Source organism: Myotis yumanensis, unplaced genomic scaffold (genome assembly GCF_028538775.1).
Source record: "Myotis yumanensis isolate MYYU_CA2020_CCGP unplaced genomic scaffold, mMyoYum1.0.hap1 SCAF_9, whole genome shotgun sequence".
NCBI classification, from domain to species: Eukaryota; Metazoa; Chordata; class Mammalia; order Chiroptera; family Vespertilionidae; genus Myotis; species Myotis yumanensis.
In genome coordinates this window covers 61666008-61685902 of record NW_027223760.1, presented here as the reverse complement: position 1 = coordinate 61685902, position 19895 = coordinate 61666008, and the positions used below count along the sequence as shown (strand labels likewise).

The 19895-nt window shown below is 37.5% G+C and overlaps 1 protein-coding gene across 2 annotated transcripts in view; it reads right to left on the bottom strand.

Annotated features, from left to right (window-relative positions):
* Positions 1 to 17611: 17611 nt before the first annotated feature.
* STK31 (serine/threonine kinase 31) overlaps positions 17612 to 19895 on the bottom strand; it is a 65624-nt gene continuing 63340 nt past the window's right edge. For both annotated transcript variants that reach the window (XM_070425162.1, XM_070425163.1), the window contains one exon: positions 17612 to 17841. In XM_070425162.1, coding sequence (XP_070281263.1) covers positions 17614 to 17841 — 228 coding nt within the window. In that variant the 3' untranslated portion in view covers positions 17612 to 17613. The remainder of the gene's footprint in view (positions 17842 to 19895) is intronic.

Sequence of the window (19895 nt, the reverse complement as noted above, 5' to 3'; positions counted from 1 at the left end):
TAATCACATGCCTTTTAACTAACAATATTCTTTGTTTTGCCCTTAAGAAACATGATTAGGTTAATAATGTTCATTTATGACCTCAAAACTAGATGCAAACATTCAGAAAACTGATAAGCAATGTAGAGATTGCACATAGCGCTGCTGCCACCATCTCCTTGTGAAGAAGGGAAGAGATTATATGCTTTGGCTCTGCAGTGTAGCTTTGTTCCTGATGTGGTGAAACTGTGAGTAAAGGCATTTCTACAGTAATAACAAAGACCATGCATTCTTTTTTTAATATTTTTAATATTTGTATTGATTTCAGAGAGAAAGAGAGAGGGAAAGAGAGATAGAAACACCAATAATGGAGAGAGAATCATTGATCATCTGCCTTCTGCATGCCTCCCACTGGGGATCCAGCCCACAACCCAGTCATGGGCCCTGACTGGGAATCGAACCGTGACCTCCTAGTTCATAGGTTGACACTCAACCACTAAGCCGGGCAACCATGCATTCTTCATGATGGAGCCTCTAAATCCTCAGAGCCTGTCTATGTTTGACGTATAGGAAATTCTAATGAATAAAGTCCTCTGGGTTCTCACCCTAGAAGATTAAGATTAGCACCTAATAAAGCTAGAACTAACCACTAATAACAGCCACAAGTGATGCTTTAGAGTGAAGGTGAGGCATCCAAACTGTAAAAACATAAAATAACACTCTTAGACCATTCAGAGTAGAAGAAATAGCCCAATATATGTAAACTGCTCCCGAGGGCACACTTACCATATTCCAACACAAGTAGCTGATGAAGCAGAGTCACAAAATACTAAGTCCTGGTTACTCTGTTCTTTTTAAGAAAACAGAAAACGGGTGAGGGTTGTCAATATGTAAAAAGATAGGGAACACCTTGAGAAGGATTTTCATATTATATTATCTCATTTAATGTCTACCAATCACTTTGGGGTAGACATTATAATTATCAAGTTACAGAAGAGATTCAGAGAACTTAAGTAATTCAGGGTTAGTCAACTACTCAAATTCAGGTCTGATTCCAAAATCCTTGTTTTTCATACTATATCACACTCTCTCTTGCCACGTTCACTGCTACATTAAGAATTAAAGTGCTATGGGCCAACCCAGGAACCTAATCCCTGTTCATATCATCATTTCTGTGGGAAGAATAGGTGACCTGTGTTGAGCAACCTACACATGAATTTTTAAAACCTAACTTATTCATTCCTTGGGTTCTTCCTGTAGGACATTTGTTAACCCTAATGTCCTACCTAGCACAATGCAGATGAATAAGTTAATTCCCTACTCATATGAAGCTTACATTTTTCATGACTCCTTAGTTTCCTTTTTTATGAAAATAAGACATTTTTATCAATTATGTATTCTATACAATGGATGAAAACACTTCCTTCCACAGATCTACTGACAGAAAGTTCTCACCTAGAACAGTGCCAGACACACAGAAGGTGCTTTTAAAGTCTGCCAGTGAATAATTGCATACATTAATGAATGAGAGTGTGGCTTTCAAAAGGCAACTCAACTTTGGCAAACTATTTTGACTGGAAGGAGAAAACCAATTCACTGAAAACCAATTCACTGAATGAGCAACTTTTCAATATTACAGTACAAGTTAAATGAATCAATTAACTGAACGAATTAATCATTTGGTATATTGATGTTGGCAAACTAATAGGTAAATTGGTCACTTGAAAAATCAGTTGTTCTTAAAGCACTTCTTGAGCAACAGCTGGGCCTTGCAGTTCAATAGCAGGGATGTGGCCTGGGCTCTCTGTGGCAATGCCCCTCTGATCAAGCATATGTCACAGTCCATCTATTGCAGTCCTCCTCTCCCTCACCTAGGTGGCCCTTCCCTCCCCTCTTCTGTGTCCTTCTACTCCTCTAGCTATTGTCTTCTGTCACAATAGATTTTCCTTTCTCTCCTCTCTGATATATGCCTCCATCATTCCTGTCAGCTCTATAGCTCTGGGCACAAACTATTGAGTATTTTTGTCTTTCCTGCTCTCACTCCTTCTCACCCTAGTTCTACCCTAACCCTCCAGGCACATTATGGTCTATTTAAGGCAAACACTGGGTGAGGAAAGAAAGTAAGAAAGAAAAGGAAGGGAGGAAGGGAGAGAAGGAGGGAGGGCGGGAGGGAGGGAGGGAGGGAGGGGAAAAGAAAGGAAGGAAGGAAGGAAGGAAGGAAGGAAGGAAGGAAGGAAGGAAGGAAGGAAGGAAGGAAGGGAGAGAGAGAGAGAGAGAGAGAGGGAGGGAGGGAGGGAGGGAGGGAGGGAGGGAGGGAGGGAGGGAGGGAGGAAGGAAGGAAGGAAGGAAGGAAGGAAGGAAGGAAGGAAGGAAGAAAGAAAGTTCGTTAATAGAAAACTCTGCATTGTCTACAGCAGGGGTCCTCAAACTACGGCCCGCGGGCCACATGCAAATACAAATATTGTATTTGTTCCGTTTTGTTTTTTTACTTCAAAGTAAGATATGTGCAGTGTGCATAGGAATTTATTCATAGTTTTTTTTTAAACTATAGTCCGGCCCTCCAACGGTCTGAGGGACAGTGAACTGGCCCACTGTTTAAAAAGTTTGAGGACCCCTGGTCTACAGGATACCCCTCCAGGTCATGTGATTCTAGCTCTTTGGTGTTGAGCACCACTTACCTACAGCGCACACAGCCAGGTCATCTGATTCTAGCCCTGTTCACTGTCTTTATTTCACAACTCTGTATAAATGCCTGTTCTTCGAATTCCCTTTTGAACCAGTTATAACATCTGCCTAGTTTCCTCACTGAATAAGCTAAACAAAATCGTTAACATATGTTCATTTTTATATCTGTACTAGAGGCCTGATGCACAAAATTCGTACAAGAGTAGGCCTTCCTTCCCCCGGCTGACAGCACTGGCTTCCCTCTGGCACCCAGGACCTGGGCTTCCGTTGCAGCACCGGCTTCATCTGGAAGGATGTCCAGTCTAATTAGCATATTATACTTTTATTATTATAGATGAGAACTATGATTTAATCTTTTTTGGATAATTATCTTTGAACACATTCCTTTTTCTCTAGTTTACTTGCATTTACACAGTATTAAGAGTAGCATCACCACCCAGCCAGTGTGGCTCAGTGGTTGAGCACGGACCCATGCACAAGAGCTTGCTGGTTCAATTTCCAGTCAAGGGCACATGTTCAGGTTGTAGTCTGGTCCCCAGGAGAGGGCATGCAGGAGGCAGCCAATCGATGCTTCTCCCACATCAATGTTTCTATCTCTCTATACCTCTCCCTTCTTCTCTCTCTAAAAATCAATAAAAACATACTTTTTAAAAAAAGAGTAGCATCACTGAAATGGGAGTGGGAGTAAAACCTATGGTTTATCTGTGGTCTTGAGTAGCCATTACAAGCCAGAGTACCTTGGTTCACTGGCAGCCTTTGGCCAATTACCTCTAATGCTCATAGTGTTTTGCTTGCCTTTACTGTTTATCATAATAAAAATATTTGGAAATATTTGAAATGGAACCATGAGTTACTTTCAATAGCTTTATTGATACGTAACTTATATGCCATAAAGTTCACCCATTTAAAGTATATAATTCAATAGTTTTCAGCATATTCACAATGTTGTGCAACTACTACCACAACCAATTTTAGAACATTCTCATTACTCCAAAAAGATTATCAGTTGCTCTTGATTTACCCACAACTTCCTGAGCCCCTGGCAACCACTAATCTACTTTCCATCCCTATAGATTTATTTATTTCAGATATTTCATACAAATGGAATCATAAAATATGTGGTCTTTTGAAACTGGCTTATTTCACTTAGCACAATGTTTTCAAGGTTAGTCCATATGTGTTCAATATTTCATTTCTTTTTATAAGCAAATTACCATATTATATCCCATTATATGGATATATCACATTTTATTTATCCATTTAACAATTGATGGATACTTGGGTTGTTCTAATTTTTAGCTATTATAAATAATGCTGATATAAACATTCTTTTTAGGGGGGGGGGGCGGTTAAGCCTCACCCATGGATATTTTTTCCATTGCTTTCCAGAGAGAGTGGAAGCAAGGGAAGGGGAGAGCCAGAAACATCAATGTGAGAGAAAACACATTGATTGGTTGCTTCTTGAATGAGCCCCAACTGGGGGCTTGCGAACCCACAACTCAGGTATATGCCCTTGACCAGGAATCAAACCTGAGACCTTTTAGTGTGTGGGCCAATGCTCTAACCATTTAGCACACCAGCAAGGGCTGATATAAACATTCTTTACAAGTTTTGATGGAGATGTGCGTTTTTATTTCTCTTTGGGATAGACCTTGGCAGGGTCATATGATCGCTCTATATTGAACATTTTTAGGAACTGCCAGGCTGCCTTCCAAGGCACCATTTTACATTCCTACCAGCATTGTGTGAGGTTTCCTTTCTCTCAAGCTCTGATAATAAAGAGTAAAAGCAAAAACTATTTCACATGTTAATTTTCCCTCAGGTTGCGAGACAGTTCCTTCAAATTGGTGTGAAGTTAATAAACTCACTTTAATCTCTTACTCAAATCAGAACTGGCAATTTTGTATTCCATATTACAGTCACTTATCAGTTCTACATAGATGGTCCCAAGCAATGTCTTTGGCCTTAAAAATGAGCTATAAACTTTTTATATTAAAGGGGTCATATCTCCTACAATAGAGTATTTTACAAAAAAATTAAACATGCACAGAAATTAAAACTTATCTCTTTACATGTAAAGTGAATCATTCTGCCAGCCATTCAAGAAAGTGATCTTCACATTTAAAAATTACAAAGCTTCTAATTTACCAAAGTTAAATAATGTATGGCTTGATATCTAACATAATAACATTTTATTTATTATACAGAAGCTATCCTGCTACTAGTATGTCACTTCAAGAAAATAATCAGCAGAAATACATTTTAATTCTATCAAAAATGTAAGGGCAGTAAACAGATTTATGCAGAAAAGGTGTCATTGCACTTAATTTTGGACTCTGCTAGGACAGAGTCTTAGAGAGGTTTGCTGACCCCAAGATCAATTCACTTTTGCTAGGAGACACCACTTCAGGATTAATGGCATTTAGCAAGCAATTCTTGTCTCACTTTTCCTCACAAATATGCTTTGTCTCAACAATCATATTGAAGGCTTTCTAGAACAAAGACTCACACATCTTAGTGTCTTCAGCATCTATCCTGGTGTCCACACATAATTTTAATGATGATGATCCTTGCCAAGAACTTAGTCTCTCACACCTCACTTTCCTTCCTCCTGGGTAAAAGAGGAATAATACTTGCATTTTATAGGGTTGTTGTGAAGATTAAATGAGATACTGTAGATGAAATGCCTAGCACCCACCCTAACTCATGCACTGTAGTAATTTATTCTACCATAGCCTTTAATTATAAAACAAATAACATTTCCAGATTTCAGAAATTTTTAACACAAAGGGAGGTGAGAATTGAAAGCAGTAGGTTAAACTAACAACCAAGGTACATTTTAAAATCAACTGTTGTATCAGGGTCTGAGGATGCACTTAACTACATTGAAGTCATCTATGGCTAGCCTGGCTCAGGTGTTTACTCTGTATATGCTCCCATCATGTTACAGAAAACATCCCTTCCCAACTTGCAAAATACAATGAAATGATTTTGTCAATCATATTAATCAGTAAAGAATGAAATTGAAAACAACCTGTAGCATGACTTTAAACACCATGAAGCAAAAAATAAAAATTAGTCAATGGGGCATGAAGTTTATTGTTTGCTTTAAAGACAAAGCTGAAGATTCTTACAGCAGCCTAAAAGGAATGATCTGATCCAGGTTTTCCTACTTAAGCAAACTGTCATCTGCTATGGCTGATGATTATGTGGGGTCGAAAAGGATATAGTGGAAATAAAATTCTGTGAATCATAAATCGGATTGCAGAAGATGATGCAAGCCATGACTCAGGTGAGCACAATAATCATGATCAAAACTATGTTTGCATTTTTCATAAAATTTCTCATAGCAATGGTAATTTGTAGGTTACCAGTTGATTGCCATAAATGGAGCTGATATCAGATAAAAAGGAGTCATGATGTTCAAGGGAAAGCAAGTAAATGTTAAAATATTAACCTGCATAATATTTTGGGCAGTTATAAAATCATAATGGTAAGAACCTAACTCTGTACCTTAGTATGAAGTCGTTCAAGAAATAATTTGTTTTTAGAACATCTGTTGTAAATAATTTAATTCTTCCAGCAGTAACTAATCTTTCTCTAAAGGAATTAGTAATGATTAAAAATGGGGAAAGAGGAGGGAGGAGAGGAAAGAGGAGGAAGAAGCAGTGGTTCTCAACCTTCTGGCCCTTTAAATACAGTTCCTCATGTTGTGACCCAACCATAAAATTATTTTCATTGCTACTTCATAACTGTTATGTTGCTACTGTTATGAATCGCAATGTAAATATCTGATATGCAGGATGGTCTTAGGCGACCCCTATGAAAGGGTCGTTCGACCGCCAAATGGGTCGCGACCCACAGGTTGAGAACTGCTGGGAGAAGGTATACCAGACAAGTATGCAATATAGACATTACTTACCTTTCAAGAAAATGAAAGATAGGAAAGACCTTCGAAGTTCCCGCCCTTCGGGCAACATGTATAATGGCTCTTTCTTGTCAAGTACAACTGAAAGAATACATGTGAAGACAGAATAGAGTGATAAAACTAGAAGTTTGTCTGTAACTTAACTCTTTTTTAATTTTATTTTATTGCTTAAAGCATTACAAAGAGTAGTACATATGTCTCCTTTTTTTCTCCATTGACCTTCCCCTGGTCTCCCCTACCCCCCAGTATCTTGCGTCCATTGGTTATGCTTATATGCATGCATACAAGTTGTAACTTAATTCTTGAGCTAAGTAATTCTGTGTGATCTTGTTTCTCTGGAATTTCCCCTTTCTGTAAAATAAGAGTCCTTCTTTTAAAAAAACACAACTCGCCGAAACCGGTTTGGCTCAGTGGATAGAGCGTCGGCCTGCGGACTTAAAGGTCCCAGGTTCGATTCCGGTCAAGGGCATGTACCTGGGTTGCGGGCACATCCCCAGTAGGAGATGTGCAGGAGGCAGCTGATCGATGTTTCTCTCTCATCGATGTTTCTAACTCTCTATCTCCCTCCCTTCCTCTCTGTAAAAAATCAATAAAATATATTAAAAAAAACAAAAACAAACAAAAAAAAACAAAACACAACTCAATGTTTGTTCTTGTCTTCTCTCTGGATGAATCCTTCTACCATACTATCAGAAATTCAAAATCATGACACTAAATTCTTTGAGAAAGACATCTCCTCTACTTAAGCTAAAATTCTCCCAACATCTTTTACTCTGAACAGCTTCATTTTAGGGGGAGGGGGGGTGATACAGGGGGGAGCTACTATGTTTCATAGACAGCTTATCAAATTTTCTTACCTTAAAAGAAAAAGACTTTATATTGGAAAAATTTCCCCCCAGCTATTCCAGTAGACAGTTTAATTTACTTGGCTATACTATTAGATTCTTGCTCCATAATTTTATTCTCTGGTATGTAGAAGCAAATTGATAGTTGATGACATCTAACATAGAGTACCTGAGAATTCTTTTAAGGGAAAGAAGAGAATGTATTAAGATTAAAATGGATTTTAACATAAGTAAGCTTTACTTTCCTTTAAAAATGACTTATTATTATTTTTTTTTTTTTTGCCCTAACTGGTTTGGCTCAGTGGATAGAGCATCAGCCTGCGGACTGAAAGGTCCCAGGTTTGATTCCGGCCAAGGGCATGTACCTTGGTTGCGGGCACATCCCCAATAGGAGTTGTGCAAGAGGCAGATGATCAATGTTTCTCTCTCATCGATGTTTCTAACTCTCTATCCCCTCTCCCTTCCTCTCTGTAAAAAATCCATAAAATATATAAAAATAAAATAACAAATGAATAAATAAATAAATAAATAAAATGACTTATTTTTCACAACTAAAAACAAAAGAGTATTTTTATCTAGGAGCTATTTTAATACTATGAAAGGTACTTAAACTTGAGCCCTTTATCATTAAAAGAAAATTAAAATGGAGGAAGCATACTTCTTATAGATTTACAAATTCCTACAAATTAGCCTTCAGTAAAAGTTTCAAATCATTCCTTATATTTTTTCATTCAACAAATACTTATTGAATGCCTGTCATTGTGTTAGGTACAGTCCCAAACTTTAAGGTGTTTGTTTAAAAAGATACAGACATTAATCAATCACACTAAAGAAAAATTATAGTTGCAATAAGTTTTCATTGTACAAAAAAAGTCTGAACATTTCCATTTCCATGACTAATTTAAAACCTTCTTAAAATTATCATTTCAAACATTAGTAACATAAATAACTCAAAACTTTTCAAAAATTATTTCAGAGATGAAGGGAGAAATAGAAACATCAATGATGAGGGAGAATCATTGATCTGCTGCCTCCTGTACGCCCCCTACTGGGGATCAAGCCCACAACCCCGAGCATGTGCCCTGACTGGGAATCGAACCATGACCTCCTGGTTCATAGGTCGATGCTCAACCACGGAGCCACGCCAGCTGGGCCCAAAAACTTTTTACATGGAGGCTATCGAGTAAGAAGGTCAAATTCTCGGTAAGTGAAATAGTGGCAAAATATTGTTCAAAAGAACAATAAAATATATAACCTAAATTGCTTTAGACTTCAATTAAGGAGAAATTTACTATATCTTCATCCAAATAGCAAGTTTGATGGCATTTAAAACATTCCTTTACTAAAACCTTCCTTGTGTATGTTTATCCCAGGATGCCATAGGCCCAGAGCTACACCTGGTGGCCATACACAAACTTACAAAAAATTGTTCTAAACCTTTTTTTGTAATCTTTGTTGAGTATTACAGATGTCCCCCTCCTTTTTTCCTCTTTGCCCCCCATCACCTGGTTCCCACCCCACCCCAGCCTATTGTCTGCCTATTAATCAAAAATAAGCATCTCTCAAGAAATAGCACATTATTGATAGCTGAGGGAAACTTTAAACTTTAATGAAATACAAAAAGATTAAGGTAGATAATTATATAATAAAGTATAACAATATGTTATAGTAAAATTTAAGTGATAATATTCGTTGTGCAATTCTTTTAACTTTGCTGTATGTTAGAGACATGTTCACAATAAAATGTTGAAAAAATTAGGAATTTTTAAAAATGTCACCCATATTTTTACAACAAACACCTTTTTTGGTATTTGTTTCCCTTATGTATAAATATAATGTGTGTCTTCATAATTCATGCTAAGTCTATTATATTGATATATAATTAATTATAAAATAATTCACTGTTCTGCATTTAGTCAATTTCTAGTTGAACATTTACATGTGTGTTTTCGTATGCTGTGTTTTCATTTCATTCACCTCAAAGTATTCTAATTTATGCTATTTCTTTCTTTGATCCATCAGTTATTTGGGAGTGTGCTTTTTAATTTCCATATATTTGTGAATTTTCCAAATTTCCTTATTATTAATTTCTAATGTCATTCCATGTGGTTGCAATACATTACTTATTTAAATTCTTTTAAATATCTTGAGGCGTGTTTTATGATCTCACATATGGTCCATCCTGGAGAATGTTCTTTGTGCACTCGAGGAGAATGTATTTTCTGCTATTGGGGGATATCATTTTCTAAAAAGTGACCCTTGGTTTAGTGTTGTTCGTGTTTTCTATTTGCTTGTTGATTTTCTGCCTAGTGTTCTTTCCATTATTAAACATGAGGTAATAAAATCTATAGTTGTTTTTGTTGAATTGTCTATTTCTCCCTTTAATTCTCAGTTTTTACTTCTTTACTGCTTTAAGGAAGCAGTAATAGAAGACCTATCAGCTCAAGAAGGGCATTCTACACCAAGTATGTATGTCACAGGTGGTCCCAGTGCTAGCTCTATGATGGAATGAATGGTAAGGATAAAATTATAAGGCTCTGCTACATAAGTGGAGATAGTAGGAGCTGGATATCAGCGAGCTACAATTTATTCATCCTGCTATAGTTTATCAAGTCACTCCATTAAGATAGATGCAAATCCTGATACAATGCCTCCTGCAAAGCTTCAGAAAATCAAAAATCTGAAGTCCAATGCACTGTTCTGCCAATTTTTGGATATTCTGTAGTTCACAGTCAACAATCCTGGACAAGAGATCAACCAACGAACTTATATGCATACTAGAGGCCCAGTGCATGAAAATTCATGCACTCAGGGGGATCCCTCAGCCCAGCTTGCGTCCTCTCGCAGTCCAGGACCCTTCGGGGGAGTCCACCTGCCAGCTTAGGCCCACTCCCTAGGGGATCGGGCCTAAATTGGCAGACAGACATCCCTATGGCAGCCCAGGAGCCACGGGGAGTGGGCCTAAGCCACAGACATCCTTAGCGCTGCTGAGGAGGCGGGAGAGTCTCCCACCACCGCCACTGTGCTTGCAGCTCTCAGCCCTGCTTATGGCTGAGTGGAGCTCCCCCTGTGGGAGCACACTGACCACCAGGGGCAGCTCCTGCATTGAGCATCTTCCCCCTGGTGGTCAGTGCATGTCATAGTGACTGGTCATTCCTGGTGGTTCTGCCGTCTGGTTAAATTTGCATATTACCCTTTTATTATATAGGATATTCAAAACCCATGGACACAAAGGGGTGTTGAGAGCCTGGGATGGGGGAGGGGGAGCTAGAAAAGGTCAATGGGGGGGGGAGGGAACATATGTAATACTTTCAACAATAAAGTTTTTTTAAAAACAATCTTGGACCTGCCCAGAGTGGTGACCTTGAGAGCATAGTTGTGTGCAGCATTCTTTCTGCTAACAAGTTGCTCTGGTTGAATGAGTGAATGAATACTTCCCTATTTGAATCCCATCTATAGCAGATGGTTCTAGGTCTGGAAAGAGTATTTTGGGCACATGCTTCCCAGCTCTTGTCTCAAAAAATGGGCATCTAAAGATGCATTCAGCCCTAGCTGGTTTGGCTCAGTGGATAGAGCATCAGCCCACGGACTGAAGGGTCATGGGTTCGATTCTAGTCAAGGGCACATACTTTGGTTTCAGGTTCCCTGTCCCTGGTCAGGATGTGTGCAGGAGGCAATCAACCGATCTCTCACATCGATGTTTCTCTGTCTCTCCTTCTCCCTTTCACTCTCTCTAAAAATAAATGGAAAAATATCCTCAGGTAAGGATTAACAACAACAAAAATACATTCAGATGCTCCATTTTATTATTTTCCAACATCCTTTTTTCTGTCAAGAATGATGACATCTGGCTGGATTCCAGGCAAGAGAGTTCCCAACAACTGTCCCCAATCTGGATATCAACTTAGCCAATGTGAAAGGCAAGGCACTCTCATGCTGATCTGAAGATGTTAACACTGCCCTGTGGAAATGATTGCATTTTAAGTATATTTTTCCACTTTGATTGGAAAGTTATTATATTTGTATTTAGTAATTACTACAGTAGGACATATCTTCCATTTTGTTTTCTGTATGTCTTATGTCTTTGTCTCTCTGTATCTCTATTATTGTCTTCTTTAGTGTCAGATATTTCTAGTGTACCATCCTCTTTTTGTTTCCTTTACCATATTTTTTTAAATTTTCTTAATAGTTGCCCTGATAATTACAATTAAAACCTTAAAACAATCCAGTTTGGGTTAATACTAATTTAATTTCAAAGCAAATCTTTGCCCCAAGTCCATTTGTTCTCCTCTCCTTTGAACTATCATTATCATACAAATTACATTCCTATAAGTCCATTAATACAGTTTTATAATTCTTTATGAAGTTTTTTATCAGATTGAAAAAAAACTTACAAAAATACATTTATATTGTCTTTTATATTTGCTTATGTAGTTATAACTTTACCTTTTTTGTAGGGCAGGCAAGTGTTCTAGTAACAAAATCAGTTTTTGTTTATCTAGGAATGTCTTAATGTCATAAAGTGTTAATTTCTTTCATTTTTGCAAGATGTATAATTATTGGTGGGCAATTTTCTTTCAGCTCTTTGAAAATGGCATCCAGCTGAATTCTAGCCCCCATTATTTCTGATGAAAAATCAGCTATTAATCTTATTGAGCATGACTTGTACTTGAGTCTTTTCTCTCTTGCTTCAAGATTCCATCTTTGGCATTAGCATTCTATAGTTTATGACATCTAGTTGTCAATCTCTTCAAATTTATCCTACTTGGGATTTGCTGAGTTCCTTGAATATGCTGATTCATGTTTTTCATCAAATTTGGAAATTTGCGATCATTATTTCTTCAAATACTGTTTCCTCCTCTTTCTTGCCTTGCCTGGGATTTCTATTATGCTGTTGCTACACTTGATACTGCACAGACCTCTTAGTCTATTCACAGTTTTAATTTTTTTTCTTTTGTTTCTAAGTTTAAATAATGTCAATCTTTAAATTCATCAATCTTTTTTTTTTTTTTGTCAATCCAAATCTACAGGTGAGCTCCTCTAATGAATTTTTCATTTCAGCTATTATACTTTTCAACTCCCTAATTTCTATTTGGCTCCTTCTTATAATTTCTACCTCTTTATGGATATCCTTTATGTGGTGAAACACTGTTTTCATAACTTCCTTTAATTCTTTAGATATGGTTTCCCTTAGTCCTTTGAACATATTTAAAACAGTTGATATCAAGTCTTTGTGTACTAAACCCAATATCTAGGCTTCCTCTTGGACAGTTTTTATTGATTGCTTATTTTTTCTTGTATATGGAACATACTTTTGTTTCTTTACATCTTACCTTTTTTATTTTTGCTCAAAACTGGACATTTTAAATATACTAATTTCCAACTCTGGAAATCAGATTTCCTCCCTCAACCCAGAGTTTGTTGTTACTGCTAATTATTGGTGGTGATGACGATGTTTGCTAGTGACTGTGTCTGGGATTAATATTGTGAAGTCTGTACTGTTTTTATGTGCAACTTAGCTGAGTGGTCAGCTGATAACTGAACAGACAATTCCTTAAATGCCTGGAATCAGTAAATCTCCCCACCTTTGCTGAGCGATTTGTATGTTCGGGCACATCTTCATCACTCTGGCAGTTACAAATCTACCTGAGACTTTACATACTGTTTTCTAGAGCCTGAAGGTCACCCAGAGATGAAAGATTAGGGCCTTCTGAAGGTCTTCCCTGGGAATGCACACAGCTCTGAACTTATGTGCATGGCCTTTTAGAACCCTAGGAATTTGTTGAAGCTTTTCAATGTATCCTAGGAACATAATAATATCATTCCCAGATTTTTCTATTAAATTGTTTACCCCAACAGTATCACTACCTCAGGAAGCTGTAATGTTAAAGAACTGCCATGATTTTTTTTTAAATAAGTACCCTTGGGAAAGTATCTTTTCCACTGAGCAAGCTCTGAGTCACATCAAATAGAAACAAGCCCTGTGAATGGGTTTTTCCAGGTAGCTTCCAGACAGGTCAAATAGTGACAATTCTCTGGCAGTGGAGCGTTTTGAGGAGCTCCAAACACTCTGCCATTTCCACTGGCTGTTAGGGCACTGGTCGTCATAGCTAACATCATTGTGAGGCTGCTGATTTACAAGGCTACAACAGAGCTGGAGACAAGGGATGGAATAGGGCAAAGCTTGTAATTCTTACCAAGATTCAGTTGCTTTTCTTGAATAAATGTTCTTCGAATTGTTCCAAGTCCTTGGTTAATTCCAAGAGTTCTAAAAAAGTTCATTTTGACAATTTTTGTCAATGTTCTTACTGCTTTTATGGAGATTTTCAGAGACCATTACTCCACCACTCTGGAACTGCTTATGCATGTAATTTTAATGGCAGAAGATATGGTTATAGCAAAAACTAAGAAATGATAAAGCATGTCATTTGATGAGTTAAAAGATATCCCAGGAAATTTTACCAATGTTAACATTTAAATACACTCTGAAATGACTTAGCACACTGAAATGACTTGGCTGCCCATTAATTTCTTTTGAGAAGAGTTTTTGCTCTTAATTCTCTCCTTTTCAATACCTGGTTCTAGCCCTGGCCAGGTAGCTAAGTTGGTTGGAACATCATCCCAATATTCCAAGGTTGTGTGTTCAATCCCCAGTTGGGGCACAAATATCAACCAATGAATGTATAAGTGGAACAACAAACCAATGTGTCTCTGTCTCTCATCCTATATAATAATAGAGTAATATGCAAATTGACCCTAACAGCAGAACCACCGGTCGCTATGACGTGCACTGACCACCAGGGGGCAGATGCTCAATGTAAGAGCTGCCCCCTGGTGGTCAGTGCACTCCCAAAGGGGAAGCTCCGCTCAGCCACAAACCAGGCTGATGGCTGCAAGCGCAGCAGCAGTGGCGGGAGCCTCTCCTGCCTCCTCAACAGCGCTAAGAGTGTCCATCTGACAGCTTAAGTGGGGAGCAGGCCTAAGCCATCAGTCGGACATCCCCTGAGGCTTCTGGGCTGCCAGAGGGATATCTAACTGCCAGCTTAGACCCAATCCCCCGGGGAGCGGGCCTAAGCCGGCAGGTGGACATCCCCTAAGGGATCCCAGACTGCAAGAGGGTGCAGCCGGGCAGAGGGATTCCCCCCACCCCCGCCGAGTGCAAGAATTTTCATGCACTGGGCCTCTAGTAAATAAATAATTGTCTTGATCTAAAACAGGATGTTTTCTTTGCCTCAACTACTTTAGTGAAATGTGCTATCCTTGACTGTTCCTAACCAAATTATCCTCTCCAGGATAACAAACAGGACTGTGTGAGTCAACTGCTTCTGAGTTTTTAATAAAGTCCAATTTCTTACAGAGCAACTCACAACCTTCTATGGTATGTCCCCAAAATACTTTTCCAAGTTTATTTCTCTGCTCCCCCATGAATGTCCTATACTCCAGCCAAATTCTTGTCCTTTCCTTCCCCAAGTCTACCCTTTGAGCTCTAATTTGCTTGGCCTGGAGTAACTTCTTCCAGTTCCAAAGTGGAACCCTACCACTCCTCTAAAATGAGTTAAATGTCTGTTCCTCAACTTCTTCATTCCTTTTTCCTTCCTCTTCTCTGTGGTGACATACATTATTTCTCTTTTTATAGTTTATTACATACTGCATTGCATCATTACTCCCCAGGCAGTAAACCCATATGTTTGCCTTTGCATTTCTCTTACACACATATATACCTATTTCAAGAAACATTTATGGCATTGAAGAGATACTCAGTAATTTGTCTCTTTACACCACACATTAGTATTTTCAATTTTGAAACAAAAAATAAAAATACTCAGTATGCCACAAAATCTGATTCTCTCCCTACTTTCACAGAACAGAAATTGCTAGGTATAATGTGGAAAAGGGGGATTTTCATTGTTGATTTTGGCAAATGCTGGGCTAAAAACTAAACAGGTTTTTCTTCTAGAGAACTTCTTAGAACCTTTCCCGTTTAATATAAAAGATCAACCTCCAATTTAGTATTCATTACTTTCCAAATAACTAATCACAGAATTCTTTTTTGTACTGAACCTCTCAAGGGACTTGTTCAGAACACATTTGGAAAATACTGGTCTAATTCTTTATTTAAAATAGTGAGCATAAATAGTGTTCTATTCTTTGTTCCCTTTAATTATCCAAGTTTGCTGTAACCTTAATTACTGTGTCTTTATTACTGAATCAGCTAAAGTTAAGTTCTATTATAAAACAGGAAACCCAAAAGGTAGCAATGACTTTAATGTATAGCAATGATTCTTTTTTGTACATTAGAATAATTTAAAGCACTTGTTAAAGTACAGATTGCCAGGCTCCACCCCAGAGATTCTCATTTAGTGAGTCTGGAGTAGAGCCAGAATCTGCATTTCAATAGGGATCCTCAGGTGACATGGAGGCTGTAATATGAAAGCTTGAGGCTAGCACAGAAGCTCCAGAATATTACGGACACCAGCTCCTTTGACTTGCTGCTCCATCATCCTAGTTCATGGGTTTCATCCTAAGGACGCTACTCAAATTCTAACCTAGTGGTTCTCAACCTGTGGGTCGCGACCCCTTTGGCGGTCGAACGACCCTTTCACAAGGGTCGCCTAAGACCATCCTGTATATCAGATATTTACATTACGATTCATAACAGTAGCAACATTACAGTTATGAAGTAGCAACGAAAATAATTTTATGGTTGGGGTCACAACATGAGGAACTGTATTTAAAGGGCCAGAAGGTTGAGAACCACTGTTCTAACCCATCATGTTAAAGTCTAGGCCAGGGGTGGGCAAACTTTTTGACTCGAGGGCCACAATGGGTTCTGAAACTGGACCAGAGGGCCGGAACAAAAGCATGGATGGAGTGTTTGTGTGAACTAATATAAATTCAAAGTAAACATCATTACATAAAAGGGTACGGTCCTCGGGCCGTAGTTTGCCCAAGGCTGGTCTAGGCAATAGGAAAGGGGTAAAGGCAAAGGGGCACATTTCCCAGCTAAGTTACCTCCTTTTAAGGAAACTTATTTGCAAGAACCTGGTCAAAAGGCCTCAATTAAGAGAAAATGGTGAATGTAATATTTTAGTCAAGTACACTGCCACCCCAAATAAAATTGGAATCTATTACTAAGAAAAAAGGAAGACTAGATTTTGCATAGGCGACTAGAAATTCTACCATACTTTACATATATTTCAATCACCAAGTCCAAATGATCTGCCTAATTACTTTATAATTATGTCTCATGTTTCATCACTATTTCTACTTCCCTAGATCTGTTTTCATCATTTGTCACCTACTTTTTTTATAATATCCTTCTAACCAATCTCCCTACCATCTATCCAGTAGTGGGTAGGAGATGGATTTTGAGGGAACTAAAGCTATTTAATATTCTTCAATGACTCCACATTTCCTATAGAATGATTAGGTGTAAGCCTTTTATTATTCCATACAAAGCTCTCATCTACCTGTAAGACTATTCCAAGCCTCAGATTTTATACTATTAAATGCAACAAACTGTTTCTCCCTTCAGTGCTTTCATCATGTTTTCTCTGCTACTTAAGACACTCTTGCCCCACCTTGACTTTTACTACTCATCCTTTAAGATTTAACTAAAGTACTACCTTCCTCCATAGTATAAGTGCCCCTCCTCTTCAATCCCAAAAGGCTTTGTCCAGAGCTATCACTGGATGTTCCATATTGTATTATGAAGATATGTTTATATTTCCGACTTTCTCAATAGATGGTATGCTTTGTAAGTGTAAAGACCATGTTTTACTTACTTTCTATCCCCAGAACTAGGTACAAAGCAGAAGCAACTATCATTTATTGAACAAAAGCATCACCCTTCATCATCAGCTGGCCAACATACTAAAAATCCGCCTAGGATCTGTCCAACAATCTAATAACTTTTTCTATTACAAGTATATTAGTCTAATTATGTAATTTCAAAAAATAATAGACAGAAAATCTTTCCTTAACACCTCCAGTTAAATGAAACTTCAAAATATACAACCTTTTGCAAAGCCAAATATCTTTTATTTTTCAAAACTGGAATACCAAAGACCTAACCCAACTAGCTATAGAACACTTGCAGGCTTTTTCCTGTTTATTTAACCAACCAAATTAAGTTTTTAAAGAGAACATCTGCAACAACAAAGGAATCCTCATCTATCAATCAAAGGTGGCTTCACCACTTCTTGTCTTTTCTTTATATTTATCCAAGTTCTCCAACTTTAATTCTTCTTCCTCTTTATACTGCACATATTCAGTATCTTTTTCTGGATTTGAAGTTGATTTCCCTTTTGGTAGCAAGAAACATTCAGCATTCAAAACTTGCTCAGCAGTCATTGAACTTCTCCGATAGATCAAACTACATAGGAGGGATTTGACATTATCACCCTGCAAGGAAAAAGAGATGTGGCAAAACAAAAATCAAATCAAAACAAACAAAAAGACAAACCTGCAATAAGGAAGGAGGATCAAATTCAAAAACACTTTTAACCAATGTTACAGATCTAAAATCACTTTTTCCTACTTAGATTTTTTAAGATTTCTACAAAATTCAACCAGTTTTTACCAGAAATGAATTACTCAATAATTAAACAATGAAACTGAATTACAAAAGAAACACAGCTGAAATGTCTCAAGAAACAAGTGCAATTCCAAAACAGGACATTTTATGACTTCCCCTTTCCCCTCATTTTTAGCGCAATGGTCAGAGCTTGTCATGATAAAAATGTACACTGAAGCTCCTCTGTCTGCGTGGGGATCCCACTTTACTTGGTCAACTGCTTCTGGTTTCACTTTTGAAGTGATCTCCTCTGGGAACTCTTCTACTACCACTATCAGTGTCATTATCATTATGGGAGTCAATATTTCTGTGCCACTATTTCAAAGAACGTTTTTTAGTATTATCACATGTAAACAACACCATAATGTTGATCCTCCATTATTTCTACCTCCCAAATCACCTGGATATGCCTTTTTTTGGCCCCCTATCATGATGCCAATTAGAACCTATTTCAAGTGAATGAAAATCACCTGTTTACTGTTGGTGTCCTCATTAGATACAAATATCTTTACGGTCAGAAACTTTAGCTTATCACTTCATCCCCAACAATTAGTACAGTGTCAGGAATATAGCAGACATTCATTTGCTAAATGAATGAATGTCAATGCCCATAATGCACTCTACAGAATATCTTTTTAAACATATTTAAAGAGACAGGTATAAACTTAACTAAAATTTACAAAATCTAAATTATAAAAATAGTACATGCTCTTGAAAACCAAAAAAGTAGGTTTAGAACAAGTAGAAAATCCTATCATGTTTTTAGACAAAAAGACTCTCACCTCAAATGTGTCCCTAAGTTAACTTATAAACTTAAATGATTCCAAGGAAATATAATCATTACCACCACCCCCCCTTGAAACTAAATAACTATAAAGATCTTTTACAGTGGTTCTCAACCTTCTGGCCCTTTAAATACAGTTCCTCATGCTATGACCCAACCATAAAATTATTTTCGTTGCTACTTCATAACTGTAATGTTGCTACTGTTATGAATCGTAATGTAAATATCTAATAAGCAGGACGGTCTTAGGTGACCCCTGTGAAAGGGTCGTTCGACCACCAAAGGGGTCGAGACCCACAGGTTGAGAACCACTGTTTTAGAGGAAGAGACATGAAAGTCCTGATAAAAATAGCAGAAACTAGCCTTCCCAAGTATTAAAAAGTTCACACTGAAGACAAACCTGCATTAAAGTCTGTTAATTGAAAGAATATTGCACTATAATTTGAATAAACAAAAAAAAAAACAGAATAAAATAGAAAAATTAACAATATACTCCTACACAAATGAAATTTCAGTAAATGAAATGATGGCATTTTCCAATGAAGGGAGGGGATAGCTTTTTAATAAAAGGTATTGGGACAAATAGCTACCCACTGGAAAAAGATCAGATATATTTCTCCAACCAAACACTAGGATAATTCCACATGTATCAAAAATCTAAATTTAAAAAATAAAATTACGTAAGTACTAGAAAAAAATGGTTTAATTACTCAAGTCCCCAAAATCATGAAAAACAAAAAAATTTTCCTTAAGCTTTCCCTCTCATAGATTATAAACTTTTACAAAATCATAAAACACAATTAGAGAACAAGTAGAAAAGCAATCTCTAAAAGTCAAAACCAAAAGGAAACAAGTTAACTATCTGACATTCTGGAAAAAGCCAAACTATGGAGTCAGTAAAGAGATCAGTGGTTACCCAGACCTGGGGAAGGTAGAGATGAACAGTCAGAGCACAGAGGATTTTTAGGGCAGTGAAAATATTCTGTATAATACTATAATGGTGGCTACATGTCATCATACATTTGTCCAAATCCATAAGAATGTACACCAAGAGTGAACCTTAATGTAAACTTTAAACTTTAGGTAATAAAGATGTGC